The sequence below is a fragment of the Pristiophorus japonicus genome, chromosome 30 (assembly GCF_044704955.1).
Source record: "Pristiophorus japonicus isolate sPriJap1 chromosome 30, sPriJap1.hap1, whole genome shotgun sequence".
Lineage (NCBI taxonomy): Eukaryota > Metazoa > Chordata > Chondrichthyes > Pristiophoridae > Pristiophorus > Pristiophorus japonicus.
The window spans coordinates 356,699-378,657 of record NC_092006.1 but is presented as its reverse complement, the minus strand read 5'-3'; the positions used below and the strand labels follow the sequence as shown (position 1 = coordinate 378,657).

General features: G+C 49.9%; 1 protein-coding gene across 1 annotated transcript in view; it reads left to right on the top strand.

Moving 5' to 3' along the window:
• LOC139240131 (mucin-1-like) overlaps positions 1-21,959 on the top strand; it is a 119,954-nt gene that overhangs the window by 84,395 nt on the left and 13,600 nt on the right. Inside the window, exon 2 of the mRNA XM_070868506.1 lies at positions 19,023-21,439. Coding sequence (XP_070724607.1) covers positions 19,023-21,439 — 2,417 coding nt within the window. The remainder of the gene's footprint in view (positions 1-19,022; positions 21,440-21,959) is intronic.

Genomic DNA, 21,959 nt, shown 5'->3' with positions numbered 1-21,959 from the left:
AATCTCGGGATTGCTACCAGTGCCACGTGCTAGACAGAGTAGGAATCGCAGGATAGCGCAGATGAATACGTGGCTTGAGCAGTGGTGCAGCAGGGAGGGATTCAAATTCCTGGGGCATTGGAACCGGTTCTGGGGGAGGTGGGACCAGTACAAACTGGACGGTCTGCACCTGGGCAGGACCGGAACCAATGTCCTAGGGGGAGTGTTTGCTAGTGCTGTTGGGGAGGAGTTAAACTAATATGGCAGGGGGATGGGAACCAATACAGGGAGACAGAGGGAGACAAAAATGAGGCAAAAGCAAAAACAGAAAGGAGATGAGGAAAAGTGGAGGGCAGAGAAACCTAAGGCAAAGAACAAAAAGGGCCACTGTACAGCAAAATTCTAAAAGGACAAAGGGTGTTAAAAAAACAAGCCTGAAGGCTTTGTGTCTTAATGCAAGGAGTATCCGCAATAAGGTGGATGAATTAACTGTGCAAATAGACGTTAACAAATATGATGTGATTAGTATTACGGAGACGTGGCTCCAGGATGATCAGGGCTGGGAACTCAACATCCGGGGGTATTCAACATTCAGGAAGGATAGAATAAAAGGAAAAGAAGGTGGGCTAGCATTGCTAGTTAAAGAGGAGATTAATGCAATAGTTAGGAATGACATTAGCTTGGATGATGTGGAATCTATATGGGTAGAGCTGCAGAACACCAAAGGGCAAAAAACGTTAGTGGGAGTTGTGTACAGACCTCCAAACAGTAGTAGTGATGTTGGGGAGGGCATCAAACAGGAAATTAGGGGTGCATGCAATAAAGGTGTAGCAGTTATAATGGGTGACTTTAATATGCACATAGATTGGGCTAGCCAAACTGGAAGCAATACGGTGGAGGAGGATTTCCTGGAGTGCATAAGGGATGGTTTTCTAGACCAATATGTCGAGGAACCAACTAGGGGGGGAGGCCATCTTAGACTGTGTAATGAGAGAGGATTAATTAGCAATCTCATTGTGCGAGGCCCCTTGGGGAAGAGTGACCATAACATGGTGGAATTCTGCATTAGGATGGAGAATGAAACAGTTAATTCAGAGACCATGGTCCAGAACTTAAAGAAGGGTAACTTTGAAGGTATGAGGCGTGAATTGGCTAGGATAGATTGGCGAATGATACTTAAGGGGTTGACTGTGGATGGGCAATGGCAGACATTTAGAGACCGCATGGATGAATTACAACAATTGTACATTCCTGTCTGGCGTAAAAATAAAAAAGGGAAGGTGGCTCAACCGTGGCTATCTAGGGAAATCAGGGATAGTATTAAAGCCAAGGAAGTGGCATACAAATTGGCCAGAAATAGCAGCGAACCTGGGGACTGGGAGAAATTTAGAACTCAGCAGAGGAGGACAAAGGGTTTGATTAGGGCAGGGAAAATGGAGTACAAGAAGAAGCTTGCAGGGAACATTAAGGCGGATTGCAAAAGTTCTGTAGGTATGTAAAGAGAAAAAGGTTAGTAAAGACAAACGTAGGTCCCCTGCAGTCAGAATCAGGGGAAGTCATAACGGGGAACAAAGAAATGGCAGACCAATTGAACAAGTACTTTGGTTCGGTATTCACTAAGGAGGACACAAACAACCTTCCGGATATAAAGGGGGTCAGAGGGTCTAGTAAGGAGGAGGAACTGAGGGAAATCTTTATTAGCTGGGAAATTGTGTTGGGGAAATTGATGGGATTGAAGGCCGATAAATCCCCAGGTCCTGATGGACTGCATCCCAGAGTACTTAAGGAGGTGGCCTTGGAAATAGCGGATGCATTGACAGACATTTTCCAACATTCTATAGACTCTGGATCAGTTCCTATCGAGTGGAGGGTAGCCAATGTAACCCCACTTTTTAAAAAAGGAGCGAGACAGAAAACAGGGAATTATAGACCGGTCAGCCTGACATCAGTAGTGGGTAAAGTGATGGAATCAATTATTAAGGATGTCATAGCAGCGCATTTGGAAAATGGTGACATGATAGATCCAAGTCAGCATGGATTTGTGAAAGGGAAATCATGCTTGACAAATCTTCTGGAATTTTTTGAGGATGTTTCCAGTGAAGTGGACAAAGGAGAACCAGTTGATGTGGTATATTTGGACTTTCAGAAGGCTTTCGATAAGGTCCCACACAAGAGATTAATGTGCAAAGTTAAAGCACATGGGATTGGGGGTAGTGTGCTGATGTGGATTGAAAACTGGTTGGCAGACAGGAAGCAAAGAGTAGGAGTAAATGAGTACTTTTCAGAATGGCAGGCAGTGACTAGTGGGGTACCGCAAGGTTCTGTGCTGGGGCCCCAGCTGTTTACATTGTACATTAATGATTTAGACGAGGGGATTAAATGTAGTATCTCCAAATTTGCAGATGACACTAAGTTGGGTGGCAGTGTGAGCTACGAGGAGGATGCTATTAGGCTGCAGAGTGACTTAGATAGGTTAGGTGAGTGGGCAAATGCATGGCAGATGAAGTATAATGTGGATAAATGTGAGGTTATCCACTTTGGTGGTAAAAACAGAGAGACAGACTATTATCTGAATGGTGACAGATTAGGAAAAGGGAAGGTGCAACGAGACCTGGGTGTCATGGTACATCACTCATTGAAGGTTGGCATGCAGGTACAGCAGGCGGTTAAGAAAGCAAATGGCATGTTGGCCTTCATAGCGAGGGGATTTGAGTACAGGGGCAGGGAGGTGTTGCTACAGTTGTACAGGGCCTTGGTGAGGCCACACCTGGAGTATTGTGTACAGATTTGGTCTCCTAACTTGAGGAAGGACATTCTTGCTATTGAGGGAGTGCAGCGAAGATTCACCAGACTGATTCCCGGGATGGTGGGACTGACCTCTCAAGAAAGACTGGATCAACTGGGGTTGTATTCACTGGAGTTCAGAAGAATGAGAGGGGACCTCATAGAAACGTTTAAAATTCTGACGGGTTTGGACAGGTTAGATGCAGGAAGAATGTTCCCAATGTTGGGGAAGTCCAGAACCAGGGGTCACAGTCTGAGGATAAGGGGTAAGCCATTTAGGACCGAGATGAGGAGAAACTTCTTCACCCAGAGAGTGGTGAACCTGTGGAATTCTCTACCACAGAAAGTAGTTGAGGCCAATTCACTAAATATATTCAAAAGGGAGTTAGATGAAGTCCTTACTACTCGGGGGGTTAAGGGGTATGGCGAGAAAGCAGCCATGAACTCATTGAATGGCGGTGCAGGCTAGAGGGGCTGAATGGCCTGCTCCTGCACCTATTTTCTATGTTTCTATGTTTCTATCCAACGGCCCATTGTGGAACTATCCAATTAATCCAACGGCCCATTGTGGAACTATTCAATTAATCCAACGGCCCATTGTGGAACTATCCAGTTAATCCAACGGCCCATTGTGGAACTATCCAGTTAATCCAACGGCCCATTGTGGAACTATCCAGTTAATCCAACGGCCCATTGTGGAACTATCCAGTTAATCCAACGGCCCATTGTGGAACTATCCAGTTAATCCAACGGCCCATTGTGGAACTATCCAGTTAATCCAACGGCCCATTGTGGAACTATCCAGTTAATCCAACGGCCCATTGTGGAACGATCCAGTTAATCCAACGGCCCATTGTGGAACTATCCAGTTATTCCAACGGCCCATTGTGGAACTATCCAGTTAATCCAACGTCCCATTGTGGAACTATCCAATTAATCCAACGGCCCATTGTGGAACTATCCAATTAATCGAACGGCCCATTGTGGAACTATCCAATTAATCCAATGGCCCATTGTGGAACTATCCAATTAATCCAACGGCCCATTGTGGTACTATCCAATTAATCCAACGGCCCATTGTGGAACTATCCAATTAATCCAATGGCCCATTGTGGAACTATCCAGTTAATCCAACGACCCATTGTGGAACTATCCAGTTAATCCACCGGCCCATTGTGGAACTATCCAATTAATCCAACGGCCCATTGTGGAACTATCCAGTTAATCCAATGGCCCATTGTGGAACTATCCAGTTAATCCAACGGCCCATTGTGGAACTATCCAGTTAATCGAATGTCCCATTGTGGAACTATCCAATTAATCCAACGGCCCATTGTGGAACTATCCAGTTAATCCAACAGCCCATTGTGGAACTATCCAATTAATCCAACGGCCCATTGTGGAACTATCCAGTTAATCCAATGGCCCATTGCGGAACTATCCAATTAATCCAACGGCCCATTGTGGAACTATCCAATTAATCCAACGGCCCATTGTGGAACTATCCAGTTAATCCAACGGCCCATTGTGGAACTATCCAGTTAATCCAACGTCCCATTGTGGAACTATCCAATTAATCCAACAGCCCATTGTGGAACTATCCAATTAATCCAACGGCCCATTGTGGAACTATCCAATTAATCCAACAGCCCATTGTGGAACTATCCAATTAATCCAACGGCCCATTGTGGAACTATCAGAGCTAGGTCGGGTGTTATGCTCCTCCTGTACCATGTGGGAACTCAGGGACACTTCCGGTGTCCCTGGCGACTACGTGTGCGGGAAGTGTATCCGCCTCGAGCTCCTGACGGTCCGCGTTGCGGAATTGGAGCTGAGGATTGATTCACTCTGGAGCATCCACGATACTGAGAATGACGTGAGTATCACATGTAGTTAGTTGGTCTCACCGCAGGAGAAGGGTCCACAGCCAGATAGGGAATGGAAGACCAGCAGGAAGAGTAGTGCAAGGAAGGTAGTGCAGGGGTCCCCTGTGGTCATCCCCCTGCAAAACAGATACACCGCTTTGAGTACTGTTGGGGGGGATGACTCATCAGGGGAGGGCAGCAGCAGCCAAGATCATGGCACCGTGGCTGGCTCTGCTGCACAGGAGGGCAGGAAAATGAGTGGGAGAGCGATAGTGATAGGGGATTCGATGGTGAGGGGAATAGATAGGCGTTTCTGGGCCACAACCGAGACTCCAGGATGGTATGTTGCCTCCCTGGTGCAAGGGTCAAGGATGTCTTGGAGCGGGTGCAGGACATTCTGAAATGGGAGGGAGAACAGCCAGTTGTCGTGGTGCACATTGGTACCAACGACATAGGTAAAAAAAGGGATGAGGTCCTACGAAACGAATTTAAGGAGCTAGGAGCTAAATTAAAAAGTAGGACCTCAAAAGTAGTAATCTCGGGATTGCTACCAGTGCCACGCGCTAGTCAGAGTAGGAATCGCAGGATAGCGCAGATGAATATGTGGCTTGAGCAGTGGTGCAGCAGGGAGGGATTCAAATTCCTGGGGCATTGGAACCGGTTCTGGGGGAGGTGGGACCAGTACAAACTGGACGGTCTGCACCTGGGCAGGACCGGAACCAATGTCCTAGGGGGAGTGTTTGCTAGTGCTGTTGGGGAGGAGTTAAACTAATATGGCAGGGGGATGGGAACCAATGCAGGGAGACAGAGGGAGACAAAAAGGAGGCAAAAGCAAAAACAGAAAGGAGATGAGGAAAAGTGGAGGGCAGAGAAACCTAAGGCAAAGAACAAAAAGGGCCACTGTACAGCAAAATTCTAAAAGGACAAAGGGTGTTAAAAAAACAAGCCTGAAGGCTTTGTGTCTTAATGCAAGGAGTATCCGCAATAAGGTGGATGAATTAACTGTGCAAAAAGACATTAACAAATATGATGTGATTAGTATTACGGAGACGTGGCTCCAGGATGATCAGGGCTGGGAACTCAACATCCAGGGGTATTCAACATTCAGGAAGGATAGAATAAAAGGAAAAGGAGGTGGGGTAGCATTGCTGGTTAAAGAGGAGATTAATGCAATAGTTAGGAAAGACATTAGCTTGGATGATGTGGAATCTATATGGGTAGAGCTGCAGAACACCAAAGGGCAAAAAACGTTAGTGGAGTTGTGTACAGACCTCCAAACAGTAGTAGTGATGTTGAGGAGGGCATCAAACAGGAAATTAGGGGTGCATGCAATAAAGGTGTAGCAGTTATAATGGGTGACTTTAATATGCACATAGATTGGGCTAGCCAAACTGGAAGCAATACGGTGGAGGAGGATTTCCTGGAGTGCATAAGGGATGGTTTTCTAGACCAATATGTTGAGGAACCAACTAGGGGGGAGGCCATCTTAGACTGTGTAATGAGAGAGGATTAATTAGCAATCTCATTGTGCGAGGCCCCTTGGGGAAGAGTGACCATAACATGGTGGAATTCTGCATTAGGATGGAGAATGAAACAGTTAATTCAGAGACCATGGTCCAGAACTTAAAGAAGGGTAACTTTGAAGGTATGAGGCGTGAATTGGCTAGGATAGATTGGCGAATGATACTTAAGGGGTTGACTGTGGATGGGCAATGGCAGACATTTAGAGACCGCATGGATGAATTACAACAATTGTACATTCCTGTCTGGCGTAAAAATAAAAAAGGGAAGGTGGCTCAACCGTGGCTATCTAGGGAAATCAGGGATAGTATTAAAGCCAAGGAAGTGGCATACAAATTGGCCAGAAATAGCAGCGAACCCGGGGACTGGGAGAAATTTAGAACTCAGCAGAGGAGGACAAAGGGTTTGATTAGGGCAGGGAAAATGGAGTACAAGAAGAAGCTTGCAGGGAACATTAAGGCGGATTGCAAAAGTTCTGTAGGTATGTAAAGAGAAAAAGGTTAGTAAAGACAAACGTAGGTCCCCTGCAGTCAGAATCAGGGGAAGTCATAACGGGGAACAAAGAAATGGCAGACCAATTGAACAAGTACTTTGGTTCGGTATTCACTAAGGAGGACACAAACAACCTTCCGGATATAAAGTGGGTCAGAGGGTCTAGTAAGGAGGAGGAACTGAGGGAAATCTTTATTAGTCGGGAAATTGTGTTGGGGAAATTGATGGGATTGAAGGCCGATAAATCCCCAGGGCCTGATGGACTGCATCCCAGAGTACTTAAGGAGGTGGCCTTGGAAATAGCGGATGCATTGACAGTCATTTTCCAACATTGCATTGACTCTGGATCAGTTCCTATCGAGTGGAGGGTAGCCAATGTAACCCCACTTTTTAAAAAAGGAGGGAGAGAGAAAGCAGGGAATTATAGACCGGTCAGCCTGACCTCAGTAGTGGGTAAAGTGATGGAATCAATTATTAAGGATGTCATAGCAGCGCATTTGGAAAATGGTGACATGATAGATCCAAGTCAGCATGGATTTGTGAAAGGGAAATCATGCTTGACAAATCTTCTGGAATTTTTTGAGGATGTTTCCAGTCGAGTGGACAAGGGAGAACCAGTTGATGTGGTATATTTGGACTTTCAGAAGGCTTTCGACAAGGTCCCACACAAGAGATTAATGTGCAAAGTTAAAGCACATGGGATTGGGGGTAGTGTGCTGATGTGGATTGAAAACTGGTTGGCAGACAGGAAGCAAAGAGTAGGAGTAAATGGGTACTTTTCAGAATGGCAGGCAGTGACTAGTGGGGTACCGCAAGGTTCTGTGCTGGGGCCCCAGCTGTTTACATTGTACATTAATGATTTAGACGAGGGGATTAAATGTAGTATCTCCAAATTTGCGGATGACACTAAGTTGGGTGGCAGTGTGAGCTGCGAGGAGGATGCTATTAGGCTGCAGAGTGACTTGGATAGGTTAGGTGAGTTGGCAAATGCATGGCAGATGAAGTATAATGTGGATAAATGTGAGGTTATCCACTTTGGTGGTAAAAACAGAGAGACAGACTATTATCTGAATGGTGACAGATTAGGAAAAGGGAAGGTGCAACGAGACCTGGGTGTCATGGTACATCACTCATTGAAGGTTGGCATGCAGGTACAGCAGGCGGTTAAGAAAGCAAATGGCATGTTGGCCTTCATAGTGAGGGGATTTGAGTACAGGGGCAGGGATGTGTTGCTACAGTTGTACAGGGCCTTGGTGAGGCCACACCTGGAGTATTGTGTACAGTTTTGGTCTCCTAACTTGAGGAAGGACATTCTTGCTATTGAGGGAGTGCAGCGAAGATTCACCAGACTGATTCCCGGGATGGTAGGACTGACCTCTCAAGAAAGACTGGATCAACTGGGCTTGTATTCACTGGAGTTCAGAAGAATGAGAGGGGACCTCATAGAAACGTTTAAAATTCTGACGGGTTTGGACAGGTTAGATGCAGGAAGAATGTTCCCAATGTTGGGGAAGTCCAGAACCAGGGGTCACAGTCTGAGGATAAGGGGTAAGCCATTTAGGACCGAGATGAGGAGAAACTTCTTCACCCAGAGAGTGGTGAACCTGTGGAATTCTCTACCACAGACAGTAGTTGAGGCCAATTCACTAAATATATTCAAAAGGGAGTTAGATGAAGTATTTACTACTCGGGGGATCAAGGGGTATGGCGAGAAAGCAGGAAGGGGGTACTGAAGTTTCATGTTCAGCCATGAACTCATTGAATGGCGGTGCAGGCTAGAGGGGCTGAATGGCCTGCTCCTGCACCTATTTTCTATGTTTCTATGTTTCCATCCAACAGCCCATTGTGGAACTATCCAATTAATCCAACGGCACATTGTGGAACTATCCACTTAATCCAACGGCCCATTGTGGAACAATCCAGTTTATCCAACGGCCCATTGTGGAACTATCCAGTTAATCCAACGTCTCATTGTGGAACTATCCAATAAATCCAACGGCCCATTGTGGAACTATCCAGTTAATCCAACGGCCCATTGTGGAACTATCCAGTTAATCCAACGGCTCATTGTGGAACTATCCAATTAATCCAAAGGCCCATTGTGGAACAATCCAGTTAATCCAACGGCCCATTGTGGAACTATCCAGTTAATCCAACGGCCCATTGTGGAACTATCCAGTTAATCCAACGGCCCATTGTGGAACTATCCAGTTAATCCAACGGCCCATTGTGGAACTATCCAGTTAATCCAACGGCCCATTGTGGAACTATTCAGTTAATCCAACGGCCCATTGTGGAACTATCCAGTTAATCGAACGTCCCATTGTGGAACTATCCAATTAATCCAACAGCCCATTGTGGAACTATCCAATTAATCCAATGGCCCATTGTGGAACTATCCAATTAATCCAACGGCCCATTGTGGAACTATCCAATTAATCCAACGGCCCATTGTGGAACTATCCAGTTAATCCAACGGCCCATTGTGGAAATATCCAGTTAATCCAACGGCCCATTGTGAAACTATCCAATTAATCCAACGGCCCATTGTGGAACTATCCAGTTAATCCAACGGCCCATTGTGGAACTATTCAATTAATCCAACGGCCCATTGTGGAACTATCCAATTAATCCAACGGCCCATTGTGGAACTATCCAATTAATCCAACGGCCCATTGTGGAACTATCCAATTAATCCAACGGCTCATTGTGGAACTATCCAGTTAATCCAACGGCCCATTGTGGAACTATCCAATTAATCCAACGGCCCATTGTGGAACTATCCAATTAATGCAACGGCCCATTTTGGAACTATCCAGTTAATCCAACGGCCCATTGTGGAACTATCCAATTAATCCAACGGCCCATTGTGGAACTATCCAGTTAATCCAACGGCCCATTGTGGAACTATCCAGTTAATCCAACGGCCCTGCTCCTTCCTATTTCCTTGTCATGGTTTTCCTCCCAATTCTCTTCTGAAAGTTATCACCGAACCCGCTCCCACTGAACCTGCTCCCACCCCCGCTCCCACAGAACCCGCTCCCACCCCCGCTCCCACAGAACCCGCTCCCACAGGACCCGCTCCCACAGGACCCGCTCCCACAGGACCCGCTCCCACAGGACCCGCTCCCACAGGACCCGCTCCCACAGAACCCGCTCCCACAGAACCCGCTCCCACCCCGCTCCCACAGAACCCGCTCCCACAGGACCCGCTCCCACAGGACCCGCTCCCACAGAACCCGCTCCCACAGAACCCGCTCCCACCCCGCTCCCACAGAACCCGCTCCCACCCCGCTCCCACAGAACCCGCTCCCACAGGACCCGCTCCCACAGGACCCGCTCCCACAGAACCCGCTCCCACAGAACCCACTCCCACAGGACCCGCTCCCACATAACCCGCTCCCACAGAACCCGCTCCCACAGAACCCGCTCCCACCCCGCTCCCACTGAACCGGCTCCCAAGAACCCGCTCCCACAGAACCCGCTCCCACAGAACCCGCTCCCACTGAACTCGCTCCCGCTGAACCCGCTCCCACTGAACTTGCTCCAACTGAACCCGCTCCCACAGAACCCGCTCCCACTGAACCCGCTCCCACTGAACCCGCTCCCACTGAACCCGCTCCCACAGAACCCGCTCCCACAGAACCCGCTCCCACTGAACCCGCTCCCACTGAACCCGCTCCCACTGAACCCGCTCCCACAGAACCCGCTCCCACAGAACCCGCTCCCACTGAACTCGCTCCCGCTGAACCCGCTCCCACTGAACTCGCTCCAACTGAACCCGCTCCCACAGAACCTGCTCCCACTGAACCCGCTCCCACTGAACTCGCTCCCACTGAACCCGCTCCCACAGAACCCGCTCCCACAGAACCCGCTCCCACAGAACCCGCTCCCACTGAACCCGCTCCCACTGAACTCGCTCCCACAGAACCCGCTCCCACTGAACCCGCTCCCACTGAACCCGCTCCCACTGAACCCGCTCCCACTGAACCGGCTCCCACCCCCGCTCCCACAGAACCCGCTCCCACAGAATCCGCTCCCACTGAACTCGCTCCCACAGAACCCGCTCCCACTGAACCCGCTCCCACAGAACCCGCTCCCACAGAACCCGCTCCCACAGAACCCGCTCCCACAGAACCCGCTCCCACAGAACCCGCTCCCACTGAACCCGCTCCCACTGAACCCGCTCCCACAGAACCCGCTCCCACTGAACCCGCTCCCACAGAACCCGCTCCCACAGAACCCGCTCCCACCCCGCTCCCACCCCGCTCCCATTGAACTCGCTCCCACTGAACCCGCTCCCACCCCGCTCCCACAGAACCCGCTCCCACAGAACCCGCTCCCACAGAACCCGCTCCCACTGAACCCGCTCCCACAGAACCCGCTCCCACCCCGCTCCCATTGAACTCGCTCCCACAGAACCCGCTCCCACAGAACCCGCTCCCACAGAACCCGCTCCCACAGAACCCGCTCCCACCCCGCTCCCATTGAACTCGCTCCCACAGAACCCGCTCCCACTGAACCCGCTCCAACTGAACCCGCTCCCACAGAACCCGCTCCAACTGAACCCGCTCCCACAGAACTCGCTCCCACAGAACCCGCTCCCACTGAACCCGCTCCAACTGAACCCGCTCCCACAGAACCCGCTCCCATTGAACTCGCTCCCACAGAACTCGCTCCCACAGAACCCGCTCCCACTGAACCCGCTCCAACTGAACCCGCTCCCACAGAACCCGCTCCCATTGAACTCGCTCCCACAGAACCCGCTCCCACTGAACCCGCTCCAACTGAACCCGCTCCCACAGAACCCGCTCCCATTGAACTCGCTCCCACAGAACCCGCTCCCACAGAACCCGCTCCCACAGAACCCGCTCCCACTGAACCCGCTCCCACAGAACCCGCTCCCATTGAACTCGCTCCCACTGAACTCGCTCCCACAGAACTCGCTCCCACAGAACCCGCTCCCACTGAACCCGCTCCCACAGAACCCGCTCCCACTGAACCCGCTCCCACAGAACCCGCTCCCACCCCGCTCCCATTGAACTCGCTCCCACTGAACCTGCTCCCACTGAACCTGCTCCCACAGAACCCGCTCCCACTGAACCCACTCCCACAGAACCCGCTCCCACTGAACTCGCTCCCACTGAACCCACTCCCACAGAACCCGCTCCCACTGAACTCGCTCCCACAGAACCCGCTCCCACAGAACCCGCTCCCACTGAACCCGCTCCCACTGAACCCGCTCCCACAGAACCCGCTCCCACAGAACCCGCTCCAACTGAACCCGCTCCCACAGAACCCGCTCCCACAGAACCCGCTCCAACTGAACCCGCTCCCACTGAACCCGCTCCAACTGAACCCGCTCCCACAGAACCCGCTCCCACTGAACCCGCTCCCACTGAACCCGCTCCCACAGAACCCGCTCCCACAGAACCCGCTCCCACTGAACTCGCTCCCACAGAACCCGCTCCCACTGAACTCGCTCCCACTGAACCAGCTCCCACAGAACCCGCTCCAACTGAACCCGCTCCCACAGAACCCGCTCCCACAGAACCCGCTCCCACAGAACCCGCTCCCACAGAACCCGCTCCCACTGAACCCGCTCCCACAGAACCCGCTCCCACTGAACCTGCTCCCACTGAACCTGCTCCCACAGAACCCGCTCCCACTGAACCCGCTCCCACAGAACCCGCTCCCACAGAACCCGCTCCCACTGAACCCGCTCCAACTGAACCCGCTCCCACAGAACCCGCTCCCACAGAACCCGCTCCCACTGAACTCGCTCCCACCCCGCTCCCACAGAACACGTTCCCATTGAATCTGTTCCCACCGCCCTTTCAGGCAGTGCATTTCAGAACACAACTCGCTGTGTAAAAAAAAAAAAATGTTTTCTCATCCCCCTCTGGTCCTTTTGTTGATCACCTTCAATCCGTGTCCCTCTGGTTACTGACCTTCCTGCCCCTGGAACACTTTCTCCTTATTCACTCCATGAAAACCATTAATGATCTTGAACATCTCTTTCAAATCTACTCTTAACCTTCTCTGCTCTAAGGAGAACAACCTTTGTTTCACCAGTCGCTTCACGTAACTGAAGTCCCTCATCCCTAGAACCAATCCAGTAAATCTCCTCAGCACCCTCTCCAAGGCCTCGCAATACCTTCCCACACACAGGAATTGGACACAATACTCCAGCTGATCCTAACCAGGTTTATACAGGTTTAAATGTCCTTGCTTTTGTACTCATTGGCTCTATTAATAAAACCAAGGATACCATATGCTTTACTAATAGTCTTCTCTTGCATAAGGTGGGGGGGCCAGGGGGGTGGGGGGGGGGGGGCTGGGGGGAGGAGGGTCCCAGTGGAGAGCAATCTAGAATGCTAAAGAGAAAAGAAAAGGAAGCAATGCAGGAAAGTGATTGTGGTAAGGATAACCAGATTATGTCAGGAAGGGACAGAGCGTACAAACACAAGAGTGCACTAACAAATAGGCTGCAGGTAAGAAAACATAGTGATAAGACAAATAGGGCTTAGTACAAAATAATGTTATCTCTAATAATGTTAAAGAGACAAATCTAAAAGCATTGTATCTGAATGCACAAAGAATCCGCAATAAAGTAATCGAATTAACAGCACAAATAGATGTAAATGGATACGATATAGTTGCAATTACGGAAACATGGTTGCAGCGTGAATATCCCTGAATATCCAAGGGTATTCGATATTTAGGAAGGACAGGCAAAAAGAAAGAGGGGGGGGCGGTGTGGCGTTGTCAGTAAAGGATGAAATCAGAGCAATAGTGAGAAAGGATATTGGCTCAGAAAATCAAGATGTAGAATCAGTCTGGGTGGAGCTAAGCAGCACCAAGGGGCAGAAAACATTGGTGGGAGTTGTCTATAGATCTCCAAACAATAGTGGTAGTGTAGGGGATGGCAACAAACAGGAAATTAGAAATGCATGTAACAAGGGTACTACAGTAATCGTAGGTGACTTTCATCTACATATAGACTGGCCAAACCAAATTAGTAATAATACTGTGGCAGATGAATTCCTGGAGTGTGTACGAGATGGTTTTTTAGACCAGTATGTTGCGGAGCCTACTAGGGAACAGGCTTTCCTAGATTGGGTATTGTGCAATGAGAAGGGTTAATTAACAGTCTTGTTGTGTGGGGTCCTTTAGGGAAGAGTGACCATAACATGATTGAATTCTTTATTAAGATGGAAAGTGAAGTAGTCCAATCCAAAACTAGGATCCTAAATCTAAACAAAGGAAATGATGAAGGTATGAGGAATGAGTTGGCTATGATAGATTGGGAGGATTCATTAAAAGGCACGATGGTGGATAGGCAAAGGCTAATATTTAAGGAATGAATGCATGAATTGCAACAGTTATTCTGGCGTAAAAACACAAAAGGAAAAGTGACCCAACCATGGCTAACAAAAGAAATTAAGGATAGTATTAGATCCAAGAGGAGTCATTCAAAGTTGTCAGAAAAAGTAGCAAGCCTGAGGATTGGGAGCAGTTTAGAATTCAGCAAAAAAGGATCATGAGATTGATTAAGAGGGGAAAAATAGAGTACGAGAGTAAACTTGCAAGGAACATACAAGTACGTAAAAAGAAAAAGATTAGTGAAGACAAATGTAGGTCCTTTACAGACAGAAACAGGAGAATTTGTAATGGGAAACAAGGAAATGGCAGCACAATTAAATAAATACTTGGGTTCTGTCTTCACGGAAGAGGACACGAATAACGTCCCAGAAATGCTAGGGAACCAAGGGTCTAGTGAGCAAGAGAAATTAAAGGAAATTATTATTAGTAAGAAAATAGTGCTGGAGAAACTAATGAGACTGAAAGCCAATAACTCCCCAGGGCCTGATGATCAACATCCCAGAGTACTAAAAGAGGTAGCCATGGAAATAGTGGATGCATTGGTTGTCATCTTCCAAAATTCTATAGATTATGGGACAGTTCCTGCAGATTGGAGGGTGGCAAATGTAATCCCACTATTTAAAAAAGGAGGGAGAGAGAAAACGGGGAACTACAGACTGGTTAGCCTGACATCAGTAGTAGGGAAAATGCTGGAGTCTATTATAAAGGATGTGATAACGGCACACTTAGATAATATCAACGGGATTAGACAAAGTCAACATGGATTTATGAAAGGAAAATCATGTTTGACAAACCTACTGGTTTTTTGAGGATGTAACCGATAGAATAGATAAGGGAGAACAAGTGGATGGAGTGTATCTGGATTTTCAGAAGACCTTTGATAAAGTTCCACATAAGAGGTGAGTGTGCAAAATTACAGCACATAGGACTGGGGGTAATGTACTGGCATGGATTGAAAATTGGTTAACTGACAGGAAACAGAGAGTAGGAATAAACGGGTCTTTTTTGGGGTGGTGGGCGAGTGGGGTACCACAGGGATCAGTGCTGGGGCACCAGCTATTCACAATATATATAAATGATTTGGATGAGGGAACCAAATGTAATATTTCCAAGTTTGCTGATGACACAAATCTAGGTGGGGTTGTGAGTTGTGAGGAGGATGCAAAGACACTGCAAGGTGATTTAGATAGGTTGAGTGAGTGGGCAAACACATGGCAGATGCAGTATAACGTGAATAAATGTGAAGTTATCCACTTTTGTAGGAAAAACATAAAGACGAAGTATTATTTAAATGGTGATAGTTTGGGAAATGTCGATGTACAAAGTGACCTGGGTGTCCTTGTACACCAGTCATGGAAACAAATATGCAGGTGCAGCAAGCAGTTAGGAAGGCAACTGGTATGTTGGCCTTCATTGCAAGAGGATTTGAGTACGGGAGCAAGGATGTCTTACTCCAGTTATACAGGGCCTTGGTGAGACCGCACCTGGAGTATTGTGTGCAGTTTGGGTCTCCTTACCTAAGAAAGGATATACTTGCCACAGAGGGAGTGCAGCGAAGGTTCACCAGACTGATTCCTGGGATGGCAGGACTGACGTATGAGGAGAGATTGGGTCGACTGGGCCTGTATTCACTAGAGTTTAGAAGAATGAGGGGGATCTCATTGAAAGGTATAAAATTCTGACGGGGTTGGACAGACTGGATGTGGGGAGGATGTTTTCCCGGAGCTGGGAAGTCCAGAACAAGGGCTCACAGTCTCAGGATACGGGGTAGGAAATTTAGGACTGAGATGAGGAGAAATGTTTTCACTCAGAGGGTGGTGAACCTGTGGAATTCTCTACCACAGAGGGCTGTGGAGGCCAAGTCACTGAATATATTTAAGAGAGAGATAGATAGATTTCTAGACACAAAAGGCATCAAGGGGTCTGGGGAAAAAGCGGGAATATGGTGTTGAGATAGAGGATCAGCCATGATCATATTGAATGGTGGTGCAGATTCGAAGGGCCGAATGGTCTACTACTGCTCCGATTTTCTATGTTTCTCAACTTGCCCTGCCACCTTCAAGGATTTGTGTACATACACCCCATGGTCTCTCTGTTCCTGCACCCCCTGTAAAACTACCTCTCCTCATTCTTCCTATCACAATGTATCACTTCATATTTCAGTGCATTAAATTGTATCTGCCACGTGTCTGTCCGCCTGGACTGTTACTATCCACCTCACTGTTTACTACATTTCTGAGTTTCATATCATCTGCAAACTTTGAAATGATGCCCAAGTCTAGGTCATTAATATATATCAAAAAGAGCGCTGTGGTCCTAATAGCAACCGCTGGGCAACATTCATCTCAAAAACAACTCTTCACCATTACTCGCCGCTTTCTGTCTCGTTGCTACTTTTGTGTCCCATGCTACACGGTTCCTTTTAATCCCATGGGTATTAATTTTGCTAACAATTCTAATATGTGGTACTTTATCAAATGCCTTTTGAAAGCCCATATACACAGCCCTGACCAACCCCCTCCGTTACTTCATTAAAGAACTCAATGAAGTTAGTCAAACATGATTTGCCTTTAACAAATTCGTACTGACTTTAATTTATTAGGACATACTTTTCCAAATGCCAATTAATTTTGTCCCGAATTATTGTCCCTCTCAGCTTCCCACCTCTGACTGACCTGTAGTTGCCGGGTTTTTAAACAGAAATATAACATTCGCAATCCTCCAGTTCTCTGCCACCACTTCCAGATCCAAGGAGGATTGGGTGACTGAGGCCATTGGGTGACTGAGGCCATTGGATGACCGAAGACATTGGATGATCGAGGCCGTTGGATGACCGAGGCCGTTGGATGACCGAGGCCATTGGATGATCGAGGCCATTGGATGACCGAAGACGTTGGATGACCGAGGCCGTTGGATGACCGAGGCCGTTGGATGACCGAGGCCGTTGGATGATCGAGGCCGTTGGATGACCGAGGCCGTTGGATGACCGAGGCCGTTGGATGACCGAGGCCGTTGGATGATCGAGGCCGTTGGATGACCGAGGCCGTTGGATGACCGAGGCCATTGGATGATCGAGGCCGTTGGATGACCGAGGCTGTTGGATGATCGAGGCCATTAGATGACCGAAGACATTGGATGACCGAGGCCATTGGATGACCGAGGCCGTTGGATGACCGAGGCCGTTGGATGATCGAGGCCGTTGGATGATCGAGGCCGTTGGATGACCGAGGCCGTTGGATGACCGAAGACATTGGATGATCGAGGCCGTGGGATGACCGAAGACATTGGATGACCGAGGCCGTTGGATGATCGAGGCCGTTGGATGATCGAGGCCATTGGATGATCGAGGCCGTTGGATGACCGAGGCCGTTGGATGATCGAGGCCATTGGATGATCGAGGCCATTGGATGATCGAGGCCGTTGGATGATCGAGGCCGTTGGATGACCGAGGCCGTTGGATGATCGAGGCCATTGGATGACCGAAGACATTGGATGACCGAGGCCGTTGGATGACCGAAGACGTTGGATGACCGAGGCTGTTGGATGATCGAGGCCGTTGGATGACCGAGGCCATTGGATGACCGAGGCCGTTGGATGACCGAAGACATTGGATGACCGAGGCCGTTGGATGATCGAGGCCGTTGGATGACCGAGGCCATTGGATGATCGAGGTCGTTGGATGACCGAGGCTGTTGGATGATCGAGGCCATTGGATGATCGAAGACATTGGATGACCGAGGCCGTTGGATGACCGAAGACTTTGGATGACCGAGGCCTTTGGATGACCGACGCCGTTGGATGATCGAGGCCTTTGGATGACCGAGGCTGTTGGATGACCGAAGACGTTGGATGATCGAGGCCATTGGATGATCGAGGCCATTGGATGACCGAAGACATTGGATGACCGAGGCCGTTGGATGACCGAAGACATTGGATGACCGAGGCCTTTGGATGACCGAGGCCGTTGGATGATCGAGGCCGTTGGATGACCGAAGACGTTGGATGATCGAGGCCATTGGATGATCGAGGCCGTTGGATGATCGAGGCCATTGGATGACCGAGGCCGTTGGATGATCGAGGCCGTTGGATGATCGAGGCCAGAGCCTCTGCAATTTCCTCCCTACTACTTCCCTCAGTAACCTGGGATAACTTTTCTACTTTGAGTGCTGCCAGCCTTTATTTATTTTTATCCTATCCAGTATCACTACTGCCTCCTCCTTTATTGTGATACTGGCAGTATCCTCTTCTCTAGTGAAGACAGATGCAAAGGACTCATTCAGTACCTCAGCCATGCCCTCTGCCTCCACAATATTGGTCCCTAATCGGCCCCACCCTTCCTTTGATGACCCTTTTACTATTGATATGTTTATAATAGACTTTGGGTTTCCTTTTATATTAGCCGGAGAGATGAAGTGCTGCTACCAACAAACGAGGAAGGGATAGCATGTGGCACACACAACAATAATGAGATAAATGACCAGCTAATTTGGTTGTAGAGTTTGAGGGAGGAATTTTGACTGACAAAGCCTCACGTTTCTTTGCTGCTGCCATGAGATCTTTAATGTCTTCCAGGATGATTGGGATTGGCAGATGAGCCTCGGTTTTAACATCTCCCCTAGGATCCAGCACTCTCTCAGAACTGCACTCAGTGTCAGCCTACATTGTATAATGGAGTCTATTATCTGCCTCTCCCCAAGGCTGGGGTACAGTCCCAAATGGGCTGCTCCCTTCCAGTACCTCACTCGTGGCTACTCTTGATGTGCAAGCCGAGACAGTTGGTGCCAGCATGCTATGTAATGGAGCATCACAGGACAGTTATACTCCAGGCATTTATCTTCAGAGCTGGTGGGGGGTGGGGGATAATGAAGAGCTAATACTGTGTTTCTACTGAGGGAGCAGGTGATTTGACCGGACTAGAACCCGCCTTGTTGAAGATTGTTTACTTGTGGCGTTCCCCTTCGCTCTCATATTTATCTTTTGTTTTTGTTTTTCCAGTGACAACAGCGAGGAGCACTGGTGAAAATGTTTCATCAACTATTTCAGGCACTGCTTCTTCCAATGTGACATCTCGTACTATACCCAATGCAACTACCGTAACACAGCCACCCTCCTCATCGGCAAACGCCACCACCCCCTCGGCGAATGTCACCGGCACCTCCCCCTCGGTGAACGTCACCGGCACCTCCCCCTCGGTGAACGTCACCGGCACTTCCCCCTCAGTGAATGTCACCGGCACCTCCCCCTCGGTGAACGTCACCGGCACTTCCCCCTCAGTGAACGGCACCGGCACCTCCCCCTCGGTGAATGTCACCGGCACCTCCCCCTCGGTGAATGTCACCGGCACCTCCCCCTCAGTGAACGTCACCGGCACCTCCCCCTCGGCGAATGTCACCGGCACCTCCCCCTCGGCGAATGTCACCGGCACCTCCCCCTCGGTGAACGTCACCGGCACTTCCCCCTCGGTGAATGTCACCGGCACCTCCCCCTCGGTGAACGTCACCTCCCCCTCGCCAAACGCTACCTCCCCCTTGGCAAACGTCACCGTCACCTCCCCCTCGGTGAACATCACCGGCACTTCCCCCTCTGCAAACATCACCGTCACCACCACCTCTCCCTCGGTGAACGTCACCTCCCCCTCGGCAAACGCCACCTCCCCCTCGGCAAACGTCACCGTCACCACCACCTCTCCCTCGGTGAACGTCACCTCCCCCTCGGCAAACGCCACCTCCCCCTCGGCAAACGTCACCGTCACCACCACCTCCCCCTCGGTAAATGCCACCTCCCCCTCGGTGAATGTCAGCGCCACCTCTCCCTCGGTGAATGTCACCGCCACCTCTCCCTCGGTGAATGTCACCTCTCCCTCGGTAAATGTCACCGCCACCTCTCCCTCGGTGAATGTCACCGCCACCTCTCCCTCGGTGAATGTCACCTCTCCCTCGGTAAATGTCACCGCCACCTCCCCCTCGGTGAATGTCACCTCTCCCTCGGTAAATGTCACCGCCACCTCTCCCTCGGTGAATGTCACCTCTCCCTCGGTGAATGTCACCGCCACCTCCCCCTCGGTAAATGTCACCTCTCCCTCGGTAAATGTCACCGCCACCTCCCCCTCGGTAAATGTCACCTCTCCCTCGGTAAATGCCACCTCCCCCTCGGTGAATGTTACCGCCACCTCCCCCTCGGTGAATGTCACCTCTCCCTCGGTAAATGTCACCGCCACCTCCCCCTCGGTGAATGTCACCGCCACCTCCCCCTCGGTGAATGTCACTGCCACCTCCCCCTCGGTAAATGTCACCTCTCCCTCGGTAAATGTCACCGCCACCTCCCCCTCGGTGAATGTCACCTCTCCCTCGGTGAATGTCACCTCTCCCTCGGTAAATGTCACCGCCACTTCTCCCTCGGCGAATGTCACCGCCTCCCCCCCCTCGGTAAATGTCACCGCCACCTCCCCCTCGGTAAATGTCACCGCCACCTCCCCCTTGGTAAATGCCACCTCCCCCTCGGTAAATGCCACCTCCCCCTCTCCGAACACCACCACCCCCTCGGTGAACACCACCTCCTCCTCGGTAAATGTCACCGCCACCTCCCCCTCGGTGAACACCACCTCCCCCTCGGCAAACATCACCGTCACCTCCCCCTCGGTGAATACCACCTCCTCCTCGGTAAATGCCACCACCCCCTCTCTGAACACCACCACCCCCTCGGTGAACACCACCTCCCCCTCGGCAAACATCACCATCACCTCCCCCTCGGCGAATGCCACTGCCACCTCGCCTTTGGTTACTGCGCCCTCAGCGACCACGTCCTCCCCCTCGGTGAATGCCACGACAGCTGGTTTAAACATCACAAGCACGATGACGCCAGGCAATGCTGGGACAACAATTAACATGACAACCAGTGTGATTGGTCAGTCTACAACCACTTCGCCGATGGGTTCCACAGTTGTTTCGAATATGACCAGCACAGCTTTCACCAATACAACTGTAACAACCCCCAGCACCATGACTGTTATTTCTCCTTCGGTAAACTCTACTGCTTCTACAACAGTGACACAGGCAACCACACAAGAGCATGCCAATGTCACCAGCTTGAGCCCTGCATCACTGCCAACCAGCACTGCCTTGACCAACCACTCTTCAGTCACCCAGTACCCCAGCAACACCACTCCAAGTGCCAATACAGCACCTGGCAGCACAACCAGTAACGTGTCCATGAACACCATGAAACCGAACAACACCACAGTGTCCACTGTGGTTACAATCACAAAAACCACTACCAAGACGCCCACTGCCACGGCAGCCCCAACATCCAACTTCAATGTATCTATTCGCATTACCAACAAGATTTTTAACTCCAGTCTGGAGAATCCAACCTCGAAAGAGTTCAAGCATTTGCGTGATCAAGTTGTTCAAGCGGTAGGTCTAATAACGGCAACATTCAAAATGCATGAACTATTTAATACTGCACTTTCCAGCTCTCTTTTCCCCTCACCCCCCACTCCCCAGTGGGTAAATGTCCCTGATCCCCAGGGGCAGTATTTAACCAGACACACCAGGACAGTTCCCCAAATTCACTTGGGTAGCAGCAGAGGGCTAAATTGGGCCATAATGTATTGGGCAAGGGAGGGGTGAATTCGGGCTGCTTTCTTGCTTTTGATCGGGTGTCTAGTAAACCTTGCTGGGAGTGTATGTGTGCAGACAGGATTGGGCTTAGCTGTGATGCTTGCCATGGTGAAATAGCTTGCTATCTAGGCGCACACATGAAAAATAGAAAGGGTCGCAGCATGTCAGCATCCTCAGGAGAACATGGAGTGAGGAAAATCCTTCTCTGGGGACAGTCGGCAGTAGTCAGTGTTGGTTCCTGATTGGTTGCCAAATTATTTATTACTCAAACAACTTTTTGGAGCACCATTTCCCACAATAGCTGCTCTTGTGG